The 19,844-nt window shown below is 34.4% G+C and overlaps 1 protein-coding gene and 1 long non-coding RNA gene across 2 annotated transcripts; both read left to right on the forward strand.

Annotated features, from left to right (window-relative positions):
• Window positions 1–1,661: 1,661 nt before the first annotated feature.
• LOC136800378 (uncharacterized) lies at window positions 1,662–4,269 on the forward strand. Its single transcript, XR_010845698.1, has 2 exons — window positions 1,662–2,556; window positions 3,210–4,269. It is a non-coding gene; the product is annotated as an uncharacterized lncRNA (long non-coding RNA).
• Window positions 4,270–7,888: 3,619 nt separating this feature from the next.
• LOC136800379 (tumor suppressor candidate 3-like) lies at window positions 7,889–19,669 on the forward strand. The gene is made up of 10 exons (XM_067057020.1): window positions 7,889–8,011; window positions 14,801–14,979; window positions 15,101–15,221; window positions 15,416–15,498; window positions 17,502–17,559; window positions 17,906–18,046; window positions 18,217–18,306; window positions 18,517–18,580; window positions 19,090–19,255; window positions 19,458–19,669. Exons 1-10 carry the CDS (start codon window positions 7,931–7,933, stop codon window positions 19,471–19,473), a joined length of 999 nt encoding a protein of 332 aa, XP_066913121.1. The 5' UTR covers window positions 7,889–7,930; the 3' UTR covers window positions 19,474–19,669.
• The last annotated feature ends 175 nt before the right edge of the window (window positions 19,670–19,844 follow it).

Raw genomic sequence — 19,844 nt, forward strand, 5'->3', positions numbered from 1 at the left:
AATTTCGAAGTAAAAATTCATGGATTTCCAATACCGAAACAATTTTAGAATTCCGAAATACCGAACGAATTTTGCCCGATTTCCGAAATTCCGAAGAAAATAGGGTCGATTTCCGCTATTCCGAAATACCATACGCCCCCCCCCAGAGAGAAAACTATCTAGTTTATTAATTTCCCATTTTTCTTTTTCATCAAGCTCAACGTTTGCGCCAGGTATTAAACAGATCAATTGTCGGAAATTTCCAGCTTTGTGACGTCTCTAATCAAAGAATTAAAAATCGCTTTTTTTCAATGTTTTTTAATTTTAAGAGCCAACGTCTTGAATATTACAAACAGTTTGATAGAAAGTACCTCTGTCTTGCTGATTGAAGATGAGTGAATTTCGGGAATATTGGCCAGATTAGCAACAACGGCTAAAAATACTAATCAAAAACCGACGTATAGAAGCCATCGTCAACAAGGAACTCTCATAAACGACACTCTACCATTCGTAACGTTCTTTTATTCGATCAAAATCCATTTCCCTTTGAAAATCGAATTTCAGAGGTTCTATTTCCAAGGTTTAAGATGTATATTTAATACCATTCGAAATTTGTTTGTGAAAACACGAATAAGGTGATTTTCAAAACTCTGTATCGCACAATCGAGTAAAAGCCGATATGACGACTAAACCCCCCCCTGATACACTTGAAGGTCGCTTTAAAGTTCGTCACGTGCGGTAGCAAAATGTCCAGGATTCTGCCCGAGAAAGACGCCAGACCCCCCCCCCCCCTCATCCTGATCCAGAGATTTATTTTTATGGCTTTCCTTCGAGGAGTTTTCCCTTTGTTATTAAATTATTTCTTTTGTTATTTTGGTTTTTAAAGGGACCTCCTCTGACCTGGGTTCTCCCTTTTGTTATTGATATGCCTTAGCGAGAAACTAAGGAGCTAATGAGTTGCTTTTCAAAATCTCTTTTGATTTTCCGCTCAACATTTATTACCTCCATAATTTGATGCGCAGCCTAGCAGTGAATACATGTTTTTATGGTGAATTTGTCTTTGTCATCAAAATTATTGCAATGGAGTAGCGTCATCAAACAGTCAAAGTGAAAAAAGTAGACCAAAGAACCAGAAAATAAAGTATAAAACATCTTGAATTTTACAAACATTTTGTACCGCAACCATTGATAGAAGACTTGATAAACATTGTTAACTCATCAAAGATTCGATATGTTGAAAGAAGTTCAATCTGGAGTGCAATTCGTAACTGATTTTCTTTCAAGAAATGACATCATACCCCAACCGAAAATCGATCAATTTTCAACGATTTTAGAGAAACTTTTGTTTAATAAATATAACAACCACTGGTTTCCTAAGAAACCCCTTCAAGGCTCTGGTTTTAGATGTATACGTATTACTCAAACTATAATGGATCCTGAAATTGAAAAGGCTGCTAGACTGAGTGGGGTTTCAGCTTTTGATCTGACCAATACTCTTCCCAAGGAATTTACAATGTGGATTGATCCTGAAGATGTATCTTACAGGATAGGAGAAGACGGTTCAATATGTACCTTAGAAAGTGATTTGAAAGTGCAGTCTTCACCAAGTCTAATCCGTAGATGTCAAACAGAAGTAAATAAGAAAGATTTAATTGACCCTCCAGCATTTCAACAATGCTTGAGTTAGTTGCAGTAATTCAATTTATATATATATATGATATGTTAATTTTTTATTTTTTATTTTAGCTGAATTTTCTCAGATATATAGGTGCACAATTTTTAGGAAGGCAATCTGTTTTCTTGTTCCAGCTGATTTCTTGCTTGATCTACCATGAATTTAATATAAAAAACTGCACCCCAAGGAAATTACGGATCAAAAATCTAGAGGAAAAAACTTTTAGATTATATTTGAAAAGTTTTGCAAACTTTCTTTATGGAGTTTGAAAGCCATCCCCATCTGCAGAGGCAATTTTTGACATTCAAAAAAGGGATGCTTATGCAAAGCTAATACCAATCTATCTTAGAAATAGACCTTTGCCAGTTAGGATGTCACGTTGAAGAATAAAAAACTCTATCATTAAAACAATGACACATATATAATTTGTTTAAGTGTGCATAAATTTTTTCCTATCATCATTTTGATGCTGGAGTAACATAACATCCTAACTAGCAAAAGATCTATCCATGAATGCAAACCAAATTCTTATCATTTGTGGTTACAAACCCATAGAAGAATCTGTTGTGGAATACAATGCCAGACGGTGTCCATCGAACAACTTCAAACAAAAATCGCAATCAAACCAATCAAACGGGATCGAATAATTGCGATTTGATTGTCAAACGTAATCGAATCTCAATCGAATGGCCGATTCCTGGGTAATATTCGATTGTGTTCGATTGCGTTCGAGTAAGGTTAGATTGGTTCGATTGATAGCTGACTATGTTCATTTGGTTCAATTGATTGTCAATTACATTCGATTAATCTTCGATTTCATTCAATTATGATTATGTTCGATGAGTTTGATTGCGTTCGATGAGTTTGATTGAAATTAAATTAATTTGGATCACTCCGTTAGAGCTATTACGCGTGGGTGGCCGAGCGCTTAAGTGCCGTACGAAAGCGAATAAGATCTAATACAATTGAATCAATCAAACATAATCGAATACAATCCAACATAATCGAAGCAATCGAACGGCAAATCCTGAGTAATATTCGATTACGATTCGATTGCGTTTGACAATCGAATAGACCTTTTTTCAAAGAGGCCACCCTGTTGAATAATTATGTAGTCCAGCAGAAAAACAATGATAAAACCACGCATAATTATTACAATATGCATGATACAGTAATTATACATGGCTCTATTATTCTTTTTATGGCTGGACTACATAATTATTCAACAGGACGTCCTCTTTGAAAAAAGGTCTATTGCAATTATTCGATTGTGTTCAATTGCGTTCAATTGATTCATCGTTCGATTCGTTCAATTGACACCATCTGGACAATGACATGTGATTGGTTGAAAAGTAGATAATTTGATTTTAGCAAAAATTACTGATACCATTTGATAGACCATAAAATTCCAAGCAAAAAGTATACTACTACAAGTCTTTTACCCAAACGCACAAAAAGATAATGGCCATTTAAAGTTGAAATTCTGTTATGTCAGTCCAACTCACATCATTTTCAACTTCTAAGGCCTGTATTTCTTGATATGTTTAAATACAAGACTTGTTGAATACACTTTTTTCTCAGAATTTTTTCATGATCTATCTGATGGTATTAACCATTTTTGTTTAATTCAACTTTTAGAAAATTGTCAATTTTTTGCCGTTTTTTGGGGTTAGAGTTTTGCCTAAAACGCCAATTTTGTTGGTCATAAAAAGGTTCGCCACACAAAATTAGTGGGCCCTTTCAAAAAGTATCAAAGTCCTGTTTACTTTCAAACCAATCACATGTAGTTGCATCCCACAAAAGATGCCATAGATCTGCATGGATCATACCATACCAGCAATTATTTAATAAATTGAGTCAATGTAGAAAAAAAAATTTCTGGTCTTCAAAACAGATTTAACTTTACCTTACTGTTTTCGCTGTTTATCAGTGAGGTAAAGTAATTTCAAAGAAAAATTTCATTTTTCAACTCATCGTAATTTTTGTACTTTCCTCTGTTGGTGGATGGTAAGTGGTAAGGTATTCACTTAATTACAGTATATATAGTCTAAATGGAAGAAACTTACAGTACTTAGGGCTATCTTTCCAAAAGAATGTTCAACATTCAAATAGCTTCCGAGCACTGATTAGTTGATTTGGCTCAATTATATCATAATTTCCTGATATGACCATTCAGGTAGATTTGAATGTTGAGCAAGCCATGAGCACAGTAAGTGTTCTTGTTTTTCCTCCTAATTTCAACGCATTTTTCTGACATTTAGAAAAAAGGTTTTTTATATTTTTTTGATATTTCCTATTTCATGGTAGATGCTTTCAAGATACCAAGAGTCAAACATTTTTGAAGAGTTTTATTGCAAAGAATTTGATCAGCACTTTCTAATTGTTCTGTCTTATATGATTATGTTCAGGTTCCAGATCATTTTGGAAAATTCTTTGGGAGATGTTCTTGATAGTAAGGTCTTTATTATTATCTACCACAAAGTATAATTTTCTTGTTGCAACGATCATGTAAATAAATTTAGAATATTTTTAACTAGTGTAAAGTGTGAATTTAGATTTATGCCTAATGTTGTTACATTTTATAATATAGCATATTGTATATATACAACATTGAATTTTTATATGCATCATAATAATTGCTTTAGTTCATGGAACTGCTTGAAGGATATAAATGCATTTCATTTTTATTTTGTTTTAAACTAGGGTGGGCGTCAAATGTCAAAGTCAGAAAATTCGAGATGTAGTGTTTTTTTTCATGAAAATTTAACCTATTGTGAGGCATTCTGGGCAATTTTCCAGAATACTTTCACCGCAAAAAGAATGCCAGTCAACATTTAAACTCGTTTTTTAGTAACTTGCCTTAAAAGACTGCTAGTTTTGGTAAAGATGATTTTCCTTGCTAAAAAGCGATTTTTTGAAGACGCCATTGTGAATTTTTGAAAATAGTTTTAAAATTGAAATTTATTTTGCTTTCAGAATTTATTAAATACTTCCATCTCTGGAAATTCAGACATATGATGAGTTAATAGACTAAGACCCCAAGGAGGGGTAGAATATACCACGCTGGAGTTCTTTTGTGAATATCTCTGAGAAAATTTTTTTTAAAGTGCTGATAACTTCTGAACTATTTATTCAATCACTTTCAAATTTCACACGTGATAGGCATTGACAATATAAATTTGAAAAATTAAAAAAAAATTGAAAATTATGTCATCATTTATGACGTCATTAAATTTTGAAAATTGTACTCATCTTCAGCATAGATTTTAAGGAAAAATCTTTATGGAAATTTCAAAACCGGCAATTATGTTAAAGAACAGCCTTTTATCTTTCAGAATCTTCAAACAGAATCTAAAAATCAATATTGATTCGACTGTAATAGACATTTTTGTAAACCATATATTTGGGCTTATTTCCGACAGGTGGAAATATTGTGATGACGTCATCGGTTTTTGAATGACGTCATCAATTTTCTTTTCTTCCTGGAAATTTGTGGAATTATATACAGACATCTGTACCAAATTTCATGACAATAGCTCTTCTAGATCGAAAATAATCGAGGGTGGTAGATTCGAATAACAACTAATGAAAAAGAAAAAGATTTGCAACAATTTTGGCATATTTACAGGCCTGAAAAGGCCAGAAAATGCCATTTTTTTTCTAATTTTTGCCTGTAGTGCGGTTTTTGGGGTTTCGGCCAATTTTGGACTTCTGATATCTTCCTTCTTTTCGAGCGTAAAACTCTTACCCTACACAACAATGACTGTTGACGCCGCCTACCTATTTTCATGCAGAATTTTCATGGATTTTTGGTTGTCTGTTAAAAAATGTAAACATGTGATATTTCGAATGACAACAGCTAGGGGGGGGGTTTCATTTGGAATTTGGCGAAAATTTTGACGGAATTACGGAAATTGGGTTCTCTGACGGAGACGGAAAATTAGACAATTTTAGTGCGGAAAAACGGAATTTAGCAAAAAAAATTGCGGAATTTTGGTTCAAATTAAGACGGTTTGACGGAAATTGGAGAAACAATTGGCGGAATTGCGGAATCGATACCCCCTGAAACCCCCCACCCCCCAGCTAGGCCTGGAGATTTGGTTCAAAACTGTGAGTCTAAAAGCGTTAGCAGGACGAGATTTTCAATTAGTGGTTAGTCATTTGTAGCAATATCGGTTTTCCAATTATTTCTTTAGTTTTAGTAAAGAAGGACGCATTGCAAAACTTGACAAATTATATCCAATTGTCCCTTGAAAGTAATTCATTGCTCGTTAATTTCTCATCAAAATTACAAAACTTGATAAAATTACATTCATTAGTTCCTTGAGAACTTTTATTCTCTAGGGTGTTTTCACACTATCTGCTTGAAACATGGTGAACAATTGAATGCACGATTTTCTCTATTGTTTGCTATTATGTGAATTTGCACGGACGCTTGAAGATGTCAAGCATACTTGAAGTCGATATGATTAAGTAAAATGAGCAATTAAAATAGGTTTGTGAACCGAGATTCTTTTCGGAATGCCACTTATCAATAGAATATTTTTGATTCTTATATGGAAAAAAGTCGTATTACACGTATTGGAAATATACAAATTTAGGGTTTTTAATTTAATTTGTTCAAATATGTATAGTCAGTTAATTTTTGTTTGATACGCGTCATGTTACTTCCCATATTATATCTCCACTCTTCGTAACTTGGAAGCTTGAGGAAACCAAATTGTAAATAAAAGTTTCTCAAGAATTCTTGATATTGTAACTGGAATGGATCCATTTTCTTGTGTACTACTGAATTTTTCTTTCTCCTTTATACATCAAACAAATTAGTACAAATTACTGTGTTATGAATAAATAAGTTTGTCTGATGAAAAATTCCTTCATGTATTCATTTCTAATCATTCACATTGATTTTTAAAACTCATTGTTAAGTAATTAACACGCTTTCCAACATGTCAAGGAACGTCAGACCTTCCCCAGGAAAACAAAAGAAATTATTACTTTTGCTTGAACGAGTCTCCGGCATTCCAGCGAGAAGTAGTAAAATTTCTTTTCTTTTCCAGCCTTTCTTTATTTCATCAACAAAACATTTATATGATTATAATTAGCTTGAACTTGCAGTCTGAATACATTCATTAGTTCCTTGATAGTAATTCACTGCCCGTTAATTTCTCATCGAAATTAACAAAACTTGAAGAATTACATTCATTATTAGTCACTTGAGAGTAATTCATTGACCGTTAATTTTTCATCAAAAATAACAAAGCTTGACAAATTTCATTTATTAGTTCCTTTAGAGTAATTCACTACCCGTTAATTTATCATCAAAAATAACAAAGCTTGACAAATTTCATTCATAAGTTCCTTGAGAGTACAGTTCATTGCTCGTTGATTTCTTATCAAAGCTTACAATGCTCGACAGATTTCATTTATTAGTCCCTTGAGAGTAATTCATTACTCGTCAATTTCTCATCAAAAATTACAAAGCTTGACAAGTTACATTCATTAGTTCCTTGAGAGGGCATACAGGAAAACTGGGAGCCGGGAGGCGGGAGGCTGAACCGGGGGGAAAATGTTATATCGGATGGCCAAAAGTCACCTCACCTTCTTTTCTTTTCTTTCCTATCTCTTATCCTATTTTTCTCTTTTCTGACTGTCTGAGTTTCGGAGACTTAGTTTTGTCATTTCTGACTGAGTTTTCATACCTGTCAATCATTTGTCCATCAATTTCGACCAGTCTAATTTTCGCACCGAGTGGGATTCGAACCACCACCAAAGAAAGACCTTCAGTTTCGGAAGCAAGCGCTCTATCCGTTGAGCCATCGCCGCACAGCAAAACCACGCAATTCATAACATATTATACCGAACTGGCAAAAGACGGGGGTAATGTTATTATAATATGGGTAAAAGTACCCCTTTTTTAAACCTGACTGAAATTCGAGCCGTTACTAGCAACCCTGCGGGGCCCAAGGCGCCGAGTATGCACCCGGCACAGTGACAAGCCGTTACTAGCAACCCTGACCCTACCTAACCCCCGGAAAAGTGACTATCAGCGATCCGTGGATAAAAAAATAAAATTAAAAAATGAAGGTGACTATTGGCCATCCGATATAAGAGCATCCGAACCGGGGAGCCTGGAGTCGGGAGGCTGAAATCGAAAGTGGGAGGCGGGAGGCGTGCGGAGCGGTGGGGGGGGGGCGCAATTTTAAGCTATTCCGATTTTCAATTTCACCGATATTTAAAAAACGGAACTAAACGCCAGCGGGCATTAAATTCAAAATGGCGGCGAAGATCCTGGTATCTGTGATTTTTGCACTCTTATTTGTGTCAAGTGTTTGTGCAAAGAAGAAGCAAAAAGAGGTAATTTTGATTTTACTTAATTTTATGACATAGGCACTCTATTCCTTTAACGTTTACAACAGATTTTAGGTATTTTCCTAAAAATTTTTTCATATTTTGTCAAGTAAGCTGGTAAGGGCTATAAATAAAGGCCAGCACCTGACTTACGAACACATCAGGACACGTAATCAAAGTCCAGTGTCAGATGAGGATACTTCTTAACACCAGACAATCTCCACACTGGACTTGAGTCCTGTGCGCATTTTTTTTTAAACACAAGTATCCGGTGTCAAGAAGTTCGTCAAATTAACACACCGGATATAAATAAATAAAAGGAGGGATACTTTTTTTGACACCGGACAAAACACTGGACTGTCCAGTGCGTCGACAGGGTCGTTGCCAGACTCTCACTCAAAGTCAAATACAATGAATAACCAATCCATGAAGTGCATTATAGCTCACTGTGCAATTTTGAGCTCAATATTTTGTAATTTTAAAAGGGGTCACTCACATATTGATTCTTCCCACGACTAACGTCAAATTGACGCTAATTTGAAAACCCCCCACCTCTTAACCTTTAGACACCGCTGTTTTAAAAAACAGCGCGCGCTGCTGCCGCTGTTTTTTTCATGAAAATGGAGGTTTCGCGGAAAATGTCATAAAATCTGAACCGCTAAAGCTTAAGTAAAAAGTAAACCCATTTTGAAAAGCTAAGGATCTATTTTTTCAGATAATACCAAAAAGACGCCTCATCACCCTTTTAAACCTGACTACACAGCCTCAAATCAAAACAGTAAAAATTCAATGTTTACGATTTTTCCACTTTTTTTCTTTTTTTTGACAAATTGAATGAAAAAAGTGGGTACAAGGTAAACATTGGTCCCAGAAAAATTATTTTGTTTTAGTTTATGTTATAAACCACCATTGTGTGAGATTTCAGGGCTGAAGAAGCTCATTTCATCTCAGAATCTAAGTTTCGGTGAAGCACACTTTTCCACCAAAATCGACACTCTGGCCTCAACAAGTAAATTAAGTGGTCCCGTTGCTCTAAAATTGGCCTTGCACTTACCCTAAGCCTGTAAAATTACTACAATAATCATAACAGACTCTCTTTCATGTAAATTCAAGCAATAAAACACCAGAATAGTGGAAAAACTGAGGCAAAATAGCCCTGAGTTGTTGGAGCTAGAGATAGGCATGTATGTCAGGAAATACCCCCTAAAACCCTTTCAAACCACATAGAAACTGCTAATAAAGGTTCTCTATCTCATATGATGATATTTATATGCTGAAACCAAGAAAAAACCAGACATAAACATGACTTTTTAGTCCAAAAATCCATCAAACACCCTCTGTCCACCACTAAAACGATGTTTTGTTGACATTTGAAAAATACACCGACATTGAGTTCCGATATCTCGAGATGTATAAAATCAGGACCCGTAAAATTTTGAATGAATGAACCTTCACCCCTATCCTGTCTGCTAAATTTTACAGAATAGAAAAATTCAAACTGGTCTTTATTTTATTAAACTTTGAAAGGACCCCAGTATCAAAACGTACGTGGTACGTCTGTCGGCCTGTATATATGACGTACGTGGTACTTCTCTCGGCGTCTAAAGGTTAACGTCAAAGTTCAAAAATTATCAAAAATCAATGAAACTCTAAATTTTCTGCTTCACTTTCATCGTTGTTTCATCAGCCATCTTTATTTTCGCTACGGCTTGCTCAGGCAGTTTACATTTTAAAAATAATGGAGATAATTTCTAAACTTTTTTCGGAAAGTTGCCGGAGTTAATTATCTCCATAGTCTTAATCAACAGAAAAGCCGCATTTCACAAAAAAAGACAGACCGTCGGCAAAATTCAAGGGCCGTGTGGACCGTCTGAACAAAAGGAAATTAGACATAAACATCGGGCCGTTTGTTTTGGTTAAAATTTCTGTAAAATGGCAAAGCGAACGAATATTTAGGTATGTAAAAGGAGGAAAAGAAATATGGAAAGTAACATTTGTCACGGAATAAAAGGTATTAAAAATCGATATTTCTGGTGAAATTTCTTAGCGTCAAAGACTCTAACCCACCCACCCCTTCACGTCAATTTGACGTTAGTCGTGGGAAGAATAGATATGTGAGTGACCCCTAAAATTGCCATATTGATAGGCTCTTCTAGCTCTAAGGGGTCACTCACATCGATTCTTCCCACGACTAGCGTCAAATTGACGCTAATTTGAAAACCCTCCCACCCCCACCTCTTGACGTCAAAGTTTAAAAATTATAAAAAATCAATGAGTTTTCTCAGCCATCTTTAATTTCGCTACGGCTTGCTCATTTTACATTTTAAAAATAATGGAGATTTTTTCGGAAAGTTGCCGGAATTAATTATCTCCGTAATCATAATCAACAGAATAGCGGCATTTCACAAAAAAAAGACTGACCGCAGGGCTCGAAATAACGGTCGGACAACGGACATTGTCCGACCCAAATAGCTTCATGTCCGACCCAAAAATCATAATTTTCAAGCTAAAGCAACCCTGATCGGACATTTTGTCCGACCCACTTGGAATCGTTATTTCGAGGCTTGGACCGTCTGCGAAATTTAAGGGTCGCGCGGACTTCTAAACAAAAGGAACACGAGACATAAACATTGGGCGTTTGTTTTGGTTAAAATTGTTCTATAAAATAGCGAAGTGAACAAAGGAAAAGAAATATGGAAAGTACCATTTGTCACGGAATAAACGTCTCAAAAATCGATATTTATGGTGAAATTTCTTAGCATCACAGACTCTAACACCCCCACCCCTTTGTGTCAATTTGATGTTAGTCGTGGGAAGAATCTATATGTAAGTGACCCCTAAAGCTCTAAAACAGCATCTACCTTACAGTAAGGGAAGAATTTTTTTGATAAGAAACACCTTTATAAGGAACCTGAGGCTGAGATTTGACTGTGAATCTTAGGGAAACTCACAAAGTATACATGTATTTGAAATATTGAACATACAGAATGAAAGAGGACATTGAGAAAAGCATTTAATGGGGTATTTTTAGGGGTAGGGTGATTATATTTATTGAAAGTGTAGTTTCAAATGTAAATAATTGAATCTAACTGCATTGAAGTTTTGTTTTCATGAAATTCTTTTCAACTTTAAGGTGGTCGTTAACACTTCTGAGATAGGATCATCTTTTTCGGGTCGATTTTTCAATTTTTGGTTTAAATTAAACTTTGAACCTTGCTAAACAATATCCCGAAGTTTTATTTCATATAAAGAAGAGGAAAGTCGAAAACTTTAGGTCTTTAGACACGTACCTGAGCAGGTTTTGTGGTCCGCCCCAAACGCCCACCCCGCCGCCCGTCACGAAAATTGCAATATTAGCCCTTCTGGCTCTTGGAGCGACTCCAAATTTTTACTGTCGCTACTTAGAGCCACAAAGAACATTCCCGGAAAATTTTACACCGGTACTGCTAGTAGTTCCGGATTTATGACAATCAAAACAAACCCGCCATCTTGAATCTTGTCAAATTTCAAGTGTGAATTTTTGGTAAAGGGAATGGCTGTTTCATGGCTTATTTTCTTGTAGTAAGTGATGGTTTGATGCTTCCTTTTTATATAAAGAGCTTCTCAAAACTCCAAGGAACATTTTTACTTGATAATCTTTCTAATTTCAGTCTAATTTCCTTCCCATTGGGATCAAATTTCAGCGCCACACAATGTGCGACAGGTACGTGTAATGTTTCTTCTGTTTTCTCTCTCTTTTTAGTTATTTAATTGATAATTTATTGTTTTTAAAACGTCCATAACCTCTTCTTGAAGCTATCCATACACATTTAGTTGGATTTTGATAGTGATATAGTTGATTTTGGTGTGTTTCGGGGTTTTCGCAAAAGTGAAAGTGAAAGTGCTCTTTATTAGAATTGAGCGCAGCTTGTATTTCAAGTAATAGGGATAAAGATTTGCTTTGTTACAGTGAAATGTGTTACTTTAACCAATGAAAGGGTTAGGGAATACTTTTCAATCACTTTTCACCAAATTTAAGCTTTTTCGCAAGCAAAAGTAAGGTTTACGCAACTTTTTTGTATGTTTGCGGTAATTTCAGGGTTCTGTGCGACACCATAAATTTGCTGAGACATACAAAAGAAAGTGGCTTTACTTTCTTTCTGAAGGTGAAAATTGAACCAGTACATCAAGTTCAACTGAAATCTGTCAAAAATCCCATATTGAAAGCTTTTTTTCCTCTTTCTACAGCAAAAAATAGTTTTAAGGCCAGTTTACGCAAAACAGCAAAACCGGGGGTTTTCAATCTTGTGGCGGAAGAATCTCAGGATTGGCTGTTCCGATTTACTTGGAATTTTGTACACAGCTTTCTCTTAGTGCAAGGGGTGTTTTGAGTGAAACAGATTTTTCAAAAAATGTTTTGTTGATTTCAAAATTAAAAAAAACAGTTTTTTGCGTTTTTACTCCCGGTTTTTGATTTTTTTTTAAAATTTTTCCACTCAAAACACAGTAGGTCAATATTGTAACATAACTGCCAAATATCAAAATCTAACTCCATCTGGTTGTGGAGATTCTTCTGCCACAAGATTTTGATATCTATTTTTAGAAATGACCTCATGACCCCCGTCTTTGAAATTTCTAACATTTTTTTCTATTTTTAGATCAAGATGATAATGAAGTATCGTCATACAAAATTTCAACAATATATCATTTATACTTTTTGAGATATTTCAATTTGAATATTTTTTGACATTTTCAAAAAGTTTGTTAACGACCACCTTAAGAAACATTCATATATTTTACATATCACTAAAGTACTTTACACAAATAATACGAGTTCATTCATTGTCGATGATTACATCTTCAAACACGTTTCTCTCAAAGTCAGATTCGTACCCCATTCTTCATCATCACTATCTTCGCCGTTCAACGATTATGAAAAATTTCGCGGTTCACCGATTTTGAAAAATTTTGCGGGAATTTAATTTTGCGGATTGATGATTTTGTAAAATTTTGCGGTTAACTTAATTTTGCGGTTTTAGGCAAAATCTTCCCGCGAAAATTTCTTGCCTTTAAAGGTAATAACATGAAAACCAGAATATGATTCTTCAATGGGAATCAAAACTGTAAAGTGCACTTACAAACATCAATTTGTCAGATCTAACAAAATTAAAAACGATACTGTCATCATTGACAATAAAACAAACAATTTTCTGTAAAGAGCCTTGTAACTATTCCAACAACTTCCATCGGAATGATCTATCACAGCTAATTCTACCATTTTTAACACTGTCTGATGATTGAGCCGAGAACGCGCGCAGAACTTTAATCTGTCAATCATCTTCTCTAGCAAAGAGACACGAAGCAAATCTAGCTTTACGACAGCGCTGCGGATCATCAGTGGATAGTATTCAATTATCATCATCCCTTTATTTTCATTCCTAGAACTTTTGCAAAAAAAAGGAAAAATAGATTAGAAAAGTTGTATTTTTTACTGCTCTGTCTGGCTCTGTTCACATACTGAATTTGAAAGATCTTCTATGTGGCGTTTTTTTGCAAACTACAAAAAACTGATTTTTGACCTGCTTTTGCAGGATTTTAGCTGAGGTGCTTGCGTGCAGCATAGTCCAAATATGTGTTTCCCGTAATTTTTGTATGAAGAGTTGAGTCTATACTGACAAGATTCTTGTTTTAGAATTTTCTGCGGAGGACTAAATATTGTTCCCATGTTAATTTTCAAGGGCTTCAGAGGTTTACTGTGCCTGTAAGAAAATTATGAATAACTGTTATCAGGTTACATAATCTCACATATGATTAATTTATGATTAATCTTTTAGAGACTAAATTATGTACGAATAAGAATCCCATAAGTCAGGCTGCATCATTTAAGGCATGCGATAGCACGCGCACACCTCCGCACACATAACGATCAATCACAACCCATAAATTTAGATTCCACTACTAAAAGTTGTACATAGCTTTCCTTATCACATGTCTAAATAACAAAAATTTAGGTTTTAGGAGTGTGATTGACCACACGCCCAGAGTTTTCAAATGATAAAGCCTGATAAGTGTTGGCTCAAATAGTTTAATGCAGTCAAATTTGTGAAAATTAGTGGTTTTTAGTTAATTGCTCATATTTTTTATTTCATAAGTATTTCATAATTACTTAAATTAAGCTATATACATTTCATAATTTTCCCATTGATTCCTAAACTACCACTTTCTATCTCATTTTGCAGTTTGTATAAAGTAATGTTATACATCTTTAGCTTTGCTGTTGGCTGTAGAATAATATTGAATTGGACAATTTTTCCAAAAGGCAGTAGATTTATAAATATGATTTGCTTTGCCACATACCAATTTAGCATACTATCCAATAATGCAACACTTGACTTAGACAGGAGACCCCTCCTGTATTTTTATGATCTGATGTATACAGGACAGGTATTACCTGTGAGGCAGAAATCAAAAATCAAAAAATTTACAGTGGGAAATTCGAATTTAGTGCTGTCCTCACTTACTAAAATAAAGACCAAATTTCGGAACTTGCGCTTTCTCTAAGAAAGTTCGACCAGTAAAAGAATAAGAAAATTTGATTGCCTATGTGTTCAACCGTTATTAGGATCTGAGAAATTTAAACTCTCAGTCCATACTAAATGTTTTGCCATCAGTATATAGAATAAGAAATCATAGCATGGATCTCCAGGCTACACTTGACTGTGTGCAAAAAAAATCATGTTTATCATATCACCATTCAAATTTCTTTTTTAAACTGTTCATTATATACCACACACATGTTTTGAATCTTATCCATAGAGTGCCAATGTTCAAATTGAGCAGAAGATACAGGGGCTAGTTGATCTGAATGCAAGGCGACCAGTCATTCGACTGAATGGTGACAAATTCCGTCAATATGTTAAATCTTCACCAAGAAATTATTCTGTTATTGTAATGTTGACAGCATTAGCACCACAAAGGCAATGTTCTATCTGCAAGTAAGGTTTTAGAATATTTATTTAAATTCTTGATTTTGCTCATATTATTTTTTAAAAACGTTTACCTCTGGTGTGCTAAGAAAACTTATTGTTTTATTTCATAAGTGAAAATTTTTTATAGGGAAGTCAACAATGAATTTCAAATCTTGGCAAGCTCCTGGAAATACTCCTCTGGTTTCTCAAGCTATCGGTTATTTTTCACAATGGTTGATTTTGATGAAGGAAGTGATATTTTCCAAGCAGTATGTGTTTTGATAAGTTAAAATTAGCTCATTATCATGACCATAATACCTTAGAAATACCTCTCTCCTTTTCTATGATGTCTTAACTTTATTTGACAGTTTGCGTTTTGTATGTTCATGTATTTTATAATTTGCATCATCTTCATTGAAATCAATCTCACAGAAAAGACTTTAAATTTTTTTCGTAATTTCAGCTCAAACTTAACTCAGCTCCAGTGATTATGCATTTCCCAGCCAAAGGAAAACAAAAGCGTGCTGACACTTATGACATGAGCAGGTACATATTTAACCCTATCTGACAAAAGGCAATTGTAAAAGGAGAACAAACTGGAACTGAATATTTAAATCTGGTATTTTAAGTTTGTTGCCATTTTGCAATTAGTTACTCAAAATTTAAAAGCCATGCATAAACCATAGAGGTAATAAAAAATAGATGGAGTAACAACTTTTCTGTAATAGCCAGAGAAGTCATAAAACTCTTTAGAAATTTCTTTAAAATCGGCCTCCTTTGATTACCAATCCTTGATAGCGAAAATCAGTCAAGATATAGATTATTTATAAGAACTAAAGTAAAGTTATTCTGTCCAACGAGGGGTAAAATGCGAATTTTTTTCGAGTAATAATTTCTTTATAGTTTTAAAAGAAGTTTTTATTTTATCGGGAAACTTTCGAGAGGTAAACTTCTTCAAATTTTGCGAATTCTTTGTTGTTTGTGGAAAGTTCTTTGCTATAAATATCTTTAGATCTAAAATAGCAGCTGCCTCAAAATTTTGATAGAATATAGTTGAAAGATTGGCATTAGCAAATATGTAAAAATTTACAAAAACTGCCGAGGATTCCCTGATCAGCGAACATTTTAAATTCGATGTTCTGTGCTTATTCTTGCAAGGTTTTCTTATGTTTTATAAACAAAACTGTCATCACACAATGAACAAATTAAAAATGTGGCGTGATTTTATTCAAATTCTCTTCGACTAAAGTACACGTTGTTTTTTTTTTAAGAAACTAGTTTTACCAAGCAGCCTCAATGTTTCTTAAGAAATCGGCCTTTTGAGCCTTAAATGTTTGTTACATGTTTCTAAACTTTTTGACATAATCAGCCTTATGGAAGGCTGGATTGGAAGGTTCTTAAAAAAACGAATTAAAAAATGTTATTTTCTCATTCTCAGCCTCAGCATGTTTCTTATATGTTTCTTAGTTTTTAGGCATTCTGAGCCTTATGTTTCTTAAAAGTGTGTTTCTTAAAATAAAAAAAACGTGTATTCCCATGAGTGAGAGAAAATTAATGGCTTTTTCCCAAAGCAACAAAGCAACAGTTTGCTATCAACGATACAATACAATAGAATAGTAGGAGTGGTATCTCCATCTATATTTTTATTACCTCCATGCATAAACCAATCAGAATAAGAATAATTTATTATGATGAATTTTGCCCTTTGTATTCACTTCATTGTAATACAAAGGGCAGAATTCATGATTATTCTCTGTGGTCGCATGCTCAAAGCTTTCTATTAGTGTAGTAGTTGGTTGATTCCAACACACTAGCAGATGTGGACATGGATTTTTCTCAATTCAAGTGTCTCTGTCCAGTCAGTAGACAAGAATTCACTTCCAGCTCTACCGAGTGGCAATTGAATACTCTGGATTCCTTGTGAACTCATAGCTCAATGGTAGAGCAAATGCCCGCAAATGGTATCGTTCTGAGTTCAGGTCTATCTTGCCAGATCCCTTGGTTTTCCAACGGTTCTGGTGGCTGGTCAGAAGACAACAGTAGAGCGACTGTATTGACTTCATTGTAAGGCGAGGCCAATTTGATTTGATTTGTTGTTTTACAGGCCAAGCTATCAAAAAAGAGGGTTGGTCGGTCGAAGAAAAAAATAGAAATAAAAGTAGAATTTCAAGTATAAAATCTCCTAAAAAAGCAGCAAAAACTACTAAAATGCGACATAGAAAATAAAAAGGCACAAAAAGCTTTAATTCCTGTGAATTCATGGATAAATTGAGAAATTGAACATAAAATTCTCAAACCCCTTAGAAAAACTACCAAATTTTTGAAAATTTGGCAGTCTGTATCTGTAAAGCAATGAAAATAAAAATGTACAACCAAAATCAATTTTATTTTTATTTCCACTTTTGGAATATCAGGGTCGGTCAGGCCCGTAAAACAACTAATCAAAAATTGGTCTTGCCTAAGATTAATTTATGCCCTTTATGTGTTCATCTAAATTCAATTTAGTAGAACGTAATGAATTGGATGTATTTTATCATTTTCGTTTTCAGGCAAGGATTTTCTGCGGAACAAATAGCAAAATGGATCAATGATAGGACTGACGTCTCTGTAAGATATTTTATTAGAGGAAGAAAATATTTGTTTTTCTGTTTCATCTATCAGAGTTGTGAGTAACTGTAGTAACGAGGTACTCTCGGGTACCTAATAGCCCCCCCCGCTAATTAACTTTTCGAAAATTTTCCACCCAGGACATTCTTATTCCAAGCCCCCCCCCCAATTATTAAAATGTTTTTGAAAGTTCCCTCTTTTGCCTTAATTCTGCAGTATTAGCATCCTTTTTAAAAACCCTGGCTATTAGGTACCTGAGAGTAAGTATACCTATTTTTTCATACTAACTAAGATTTCTCTCACCTCTAAAATTGCGCAATAAGTTTTTTTTTGCATCTCTTTTCAGATTCGCATTGTTAGACCACCCAATTATTTCATGGCCATCACTATTGGTGTCTTGCTTGCTGGTATTGGAGCTTTGCTTTACGTCAAAAGAAAAAGCATTGAAATTATCTACAATAAAGACTACTGGGGAATTTTATGTTTGGTGAGGCTAATATCTTCGGTCTGATCTGATTCTGCAACAAAGTCAAGTTTACCATTTCAATCAGTTGCAAGGTTTATCTATATATCTATTATCTAGAGTAATTAATGTAATTTCTTCCTTCATTTAAGCTTCAATCCTGAATTTATTTCCATTTTGTATTCCCCTCACAGACAATAGCCTTTATGATGATGAGTGGCCAAATGTGGAACCATATCAGAGGTCCTCCATACGCACACAGAAACCCACAGACTGGTGAAATTGTATGTTATTTCTCTTCTTCAAATTTAGTTTAGCTCAAATCAAATCATTTTGTTAACGCTTGTCGTGAAAAAAAATAAAACGACGGAAATGTTATTATAGTTCATAAAACTTATGAGTAGATTACCCAAGTCATAACTAAACTTTGTCAAGGGTTTCGAGCATCTTGTTTCTACCAATTGTTGTAATTATTTAATTCTTTCTCTTTTCAGAATTATATCCATGGAAGCAGTGATGGTCAATTGATCGCTGAAACTTACATCGTCTTTCTTTTGTGTATCCTTTTCCACTCACTTTTAAGTTAGGAATTTTATTTTCTTATTTGCTTTTACGCCTCATTCTCACCTCAAAATTCAAAAGAATTCAAAAAAAGAATGTGAAGGCAAATTTTGTTTGTGTAATTTTGATTTTCCATCTGTCTTTTTTTGTTAAGCACTGCTGAGAGTTGAATTGCTAAACTCTTGTCTCACTGAGCCGTCGGATGTTCCCTATATCCCTGTCTCAGTGGTCCGTCGGACGTTCCCTACATCCCTGTCTCAGTGGTCCGGTGAAATATTCAGTAAACTCTTATCTCAGTGAGCCGTTGGACATTCCCATACACCCTTTCACCCTTGTTTCAGTGATCTGGTGAGATCTTCCATTAATTCTTGTCTCATTGAACCGTTGGACATTCCCATACACCCCTTCACCCCTGTCTCAGTGGTCGTTGAAATTCAGAAAGTATTAAGCATAAAAGTCATTCGTCATCCGTCATCTTTGTCCTTAACTTTACTTACATAATATAGATGCATGCGTCACTGTAGGATTCATTATGTTGAATGAGCGTGCTCAGGAACAAACTACTCTTAAGAAACGTCGTCTTTTTACATTGATTGGAACAGTCATGGTTGGTGTATTTTTCAGTTTGATTCTCTCTGTTTTCAGAAGTAAATACCATGGCTACCCTTACAGGTATGTTGAATTTCCACATCTTCTTCTCATTTCTCATAACTCATCTATTAACTCTTGGCCCCTATTTAATGATTGCGGTTGACAATAAGGATTGTTCATTACATGCAAAATGATTATTAGAATATCGATTTGCTCGTCGCAGTTTTCTCTAAAATTCTCTTAAAAAAGGCTCAAAACTGAAAAATTTTTTTCTTTTTTTCAGCTTCCTTTTCAAATGAATGAAATTGAACAATTTGAGAAGAAAAGTTTGTTCAAACTAGCTGTATACATTTTGTCAAATAGATACATCAACTTCAATTTAGGGGTTTTGAAATTTCTAATAATTATTATGTACTAAGGAAACTTTTTTAGATTAGAATTTAAAATTGTAAAATTTCTTTCGAAAAGAAAAGAAATCCTTCTTCATTGTTTAAATTCATCATAGTCAATAAAATAGATTTTTTAAAGCACTTGCGGCGTTATCAAAAGCTTTTCTTTTAATGGTATTATCTTTTACTCAGGTTTCGAGTTGTGAAGCCTAGAAGATTTGGCAAAATTAACTTTTCTTGAAAATACACTTTCAATTTAATTAATGTATCAATACCGATAG

The sequence above is a fragment of the Clytia hemisphaerica genome, unplaced genomic scaffold, assembly GCF_902728285.1.
Source record: "Clytia hemisphaerica strain Z4C2 unplaced genomic scaffold, Clytia hemisphaerica genome assembly, whole genome shotgun sequence".
NCBI classification, from domain to species: domain Eukaryota; kingdom Metazoa; phylum Cnidaria; class Hydrozoa; order Leptothecata; family Clytiidae; genus Clytia; species Clytia hemisphaerica.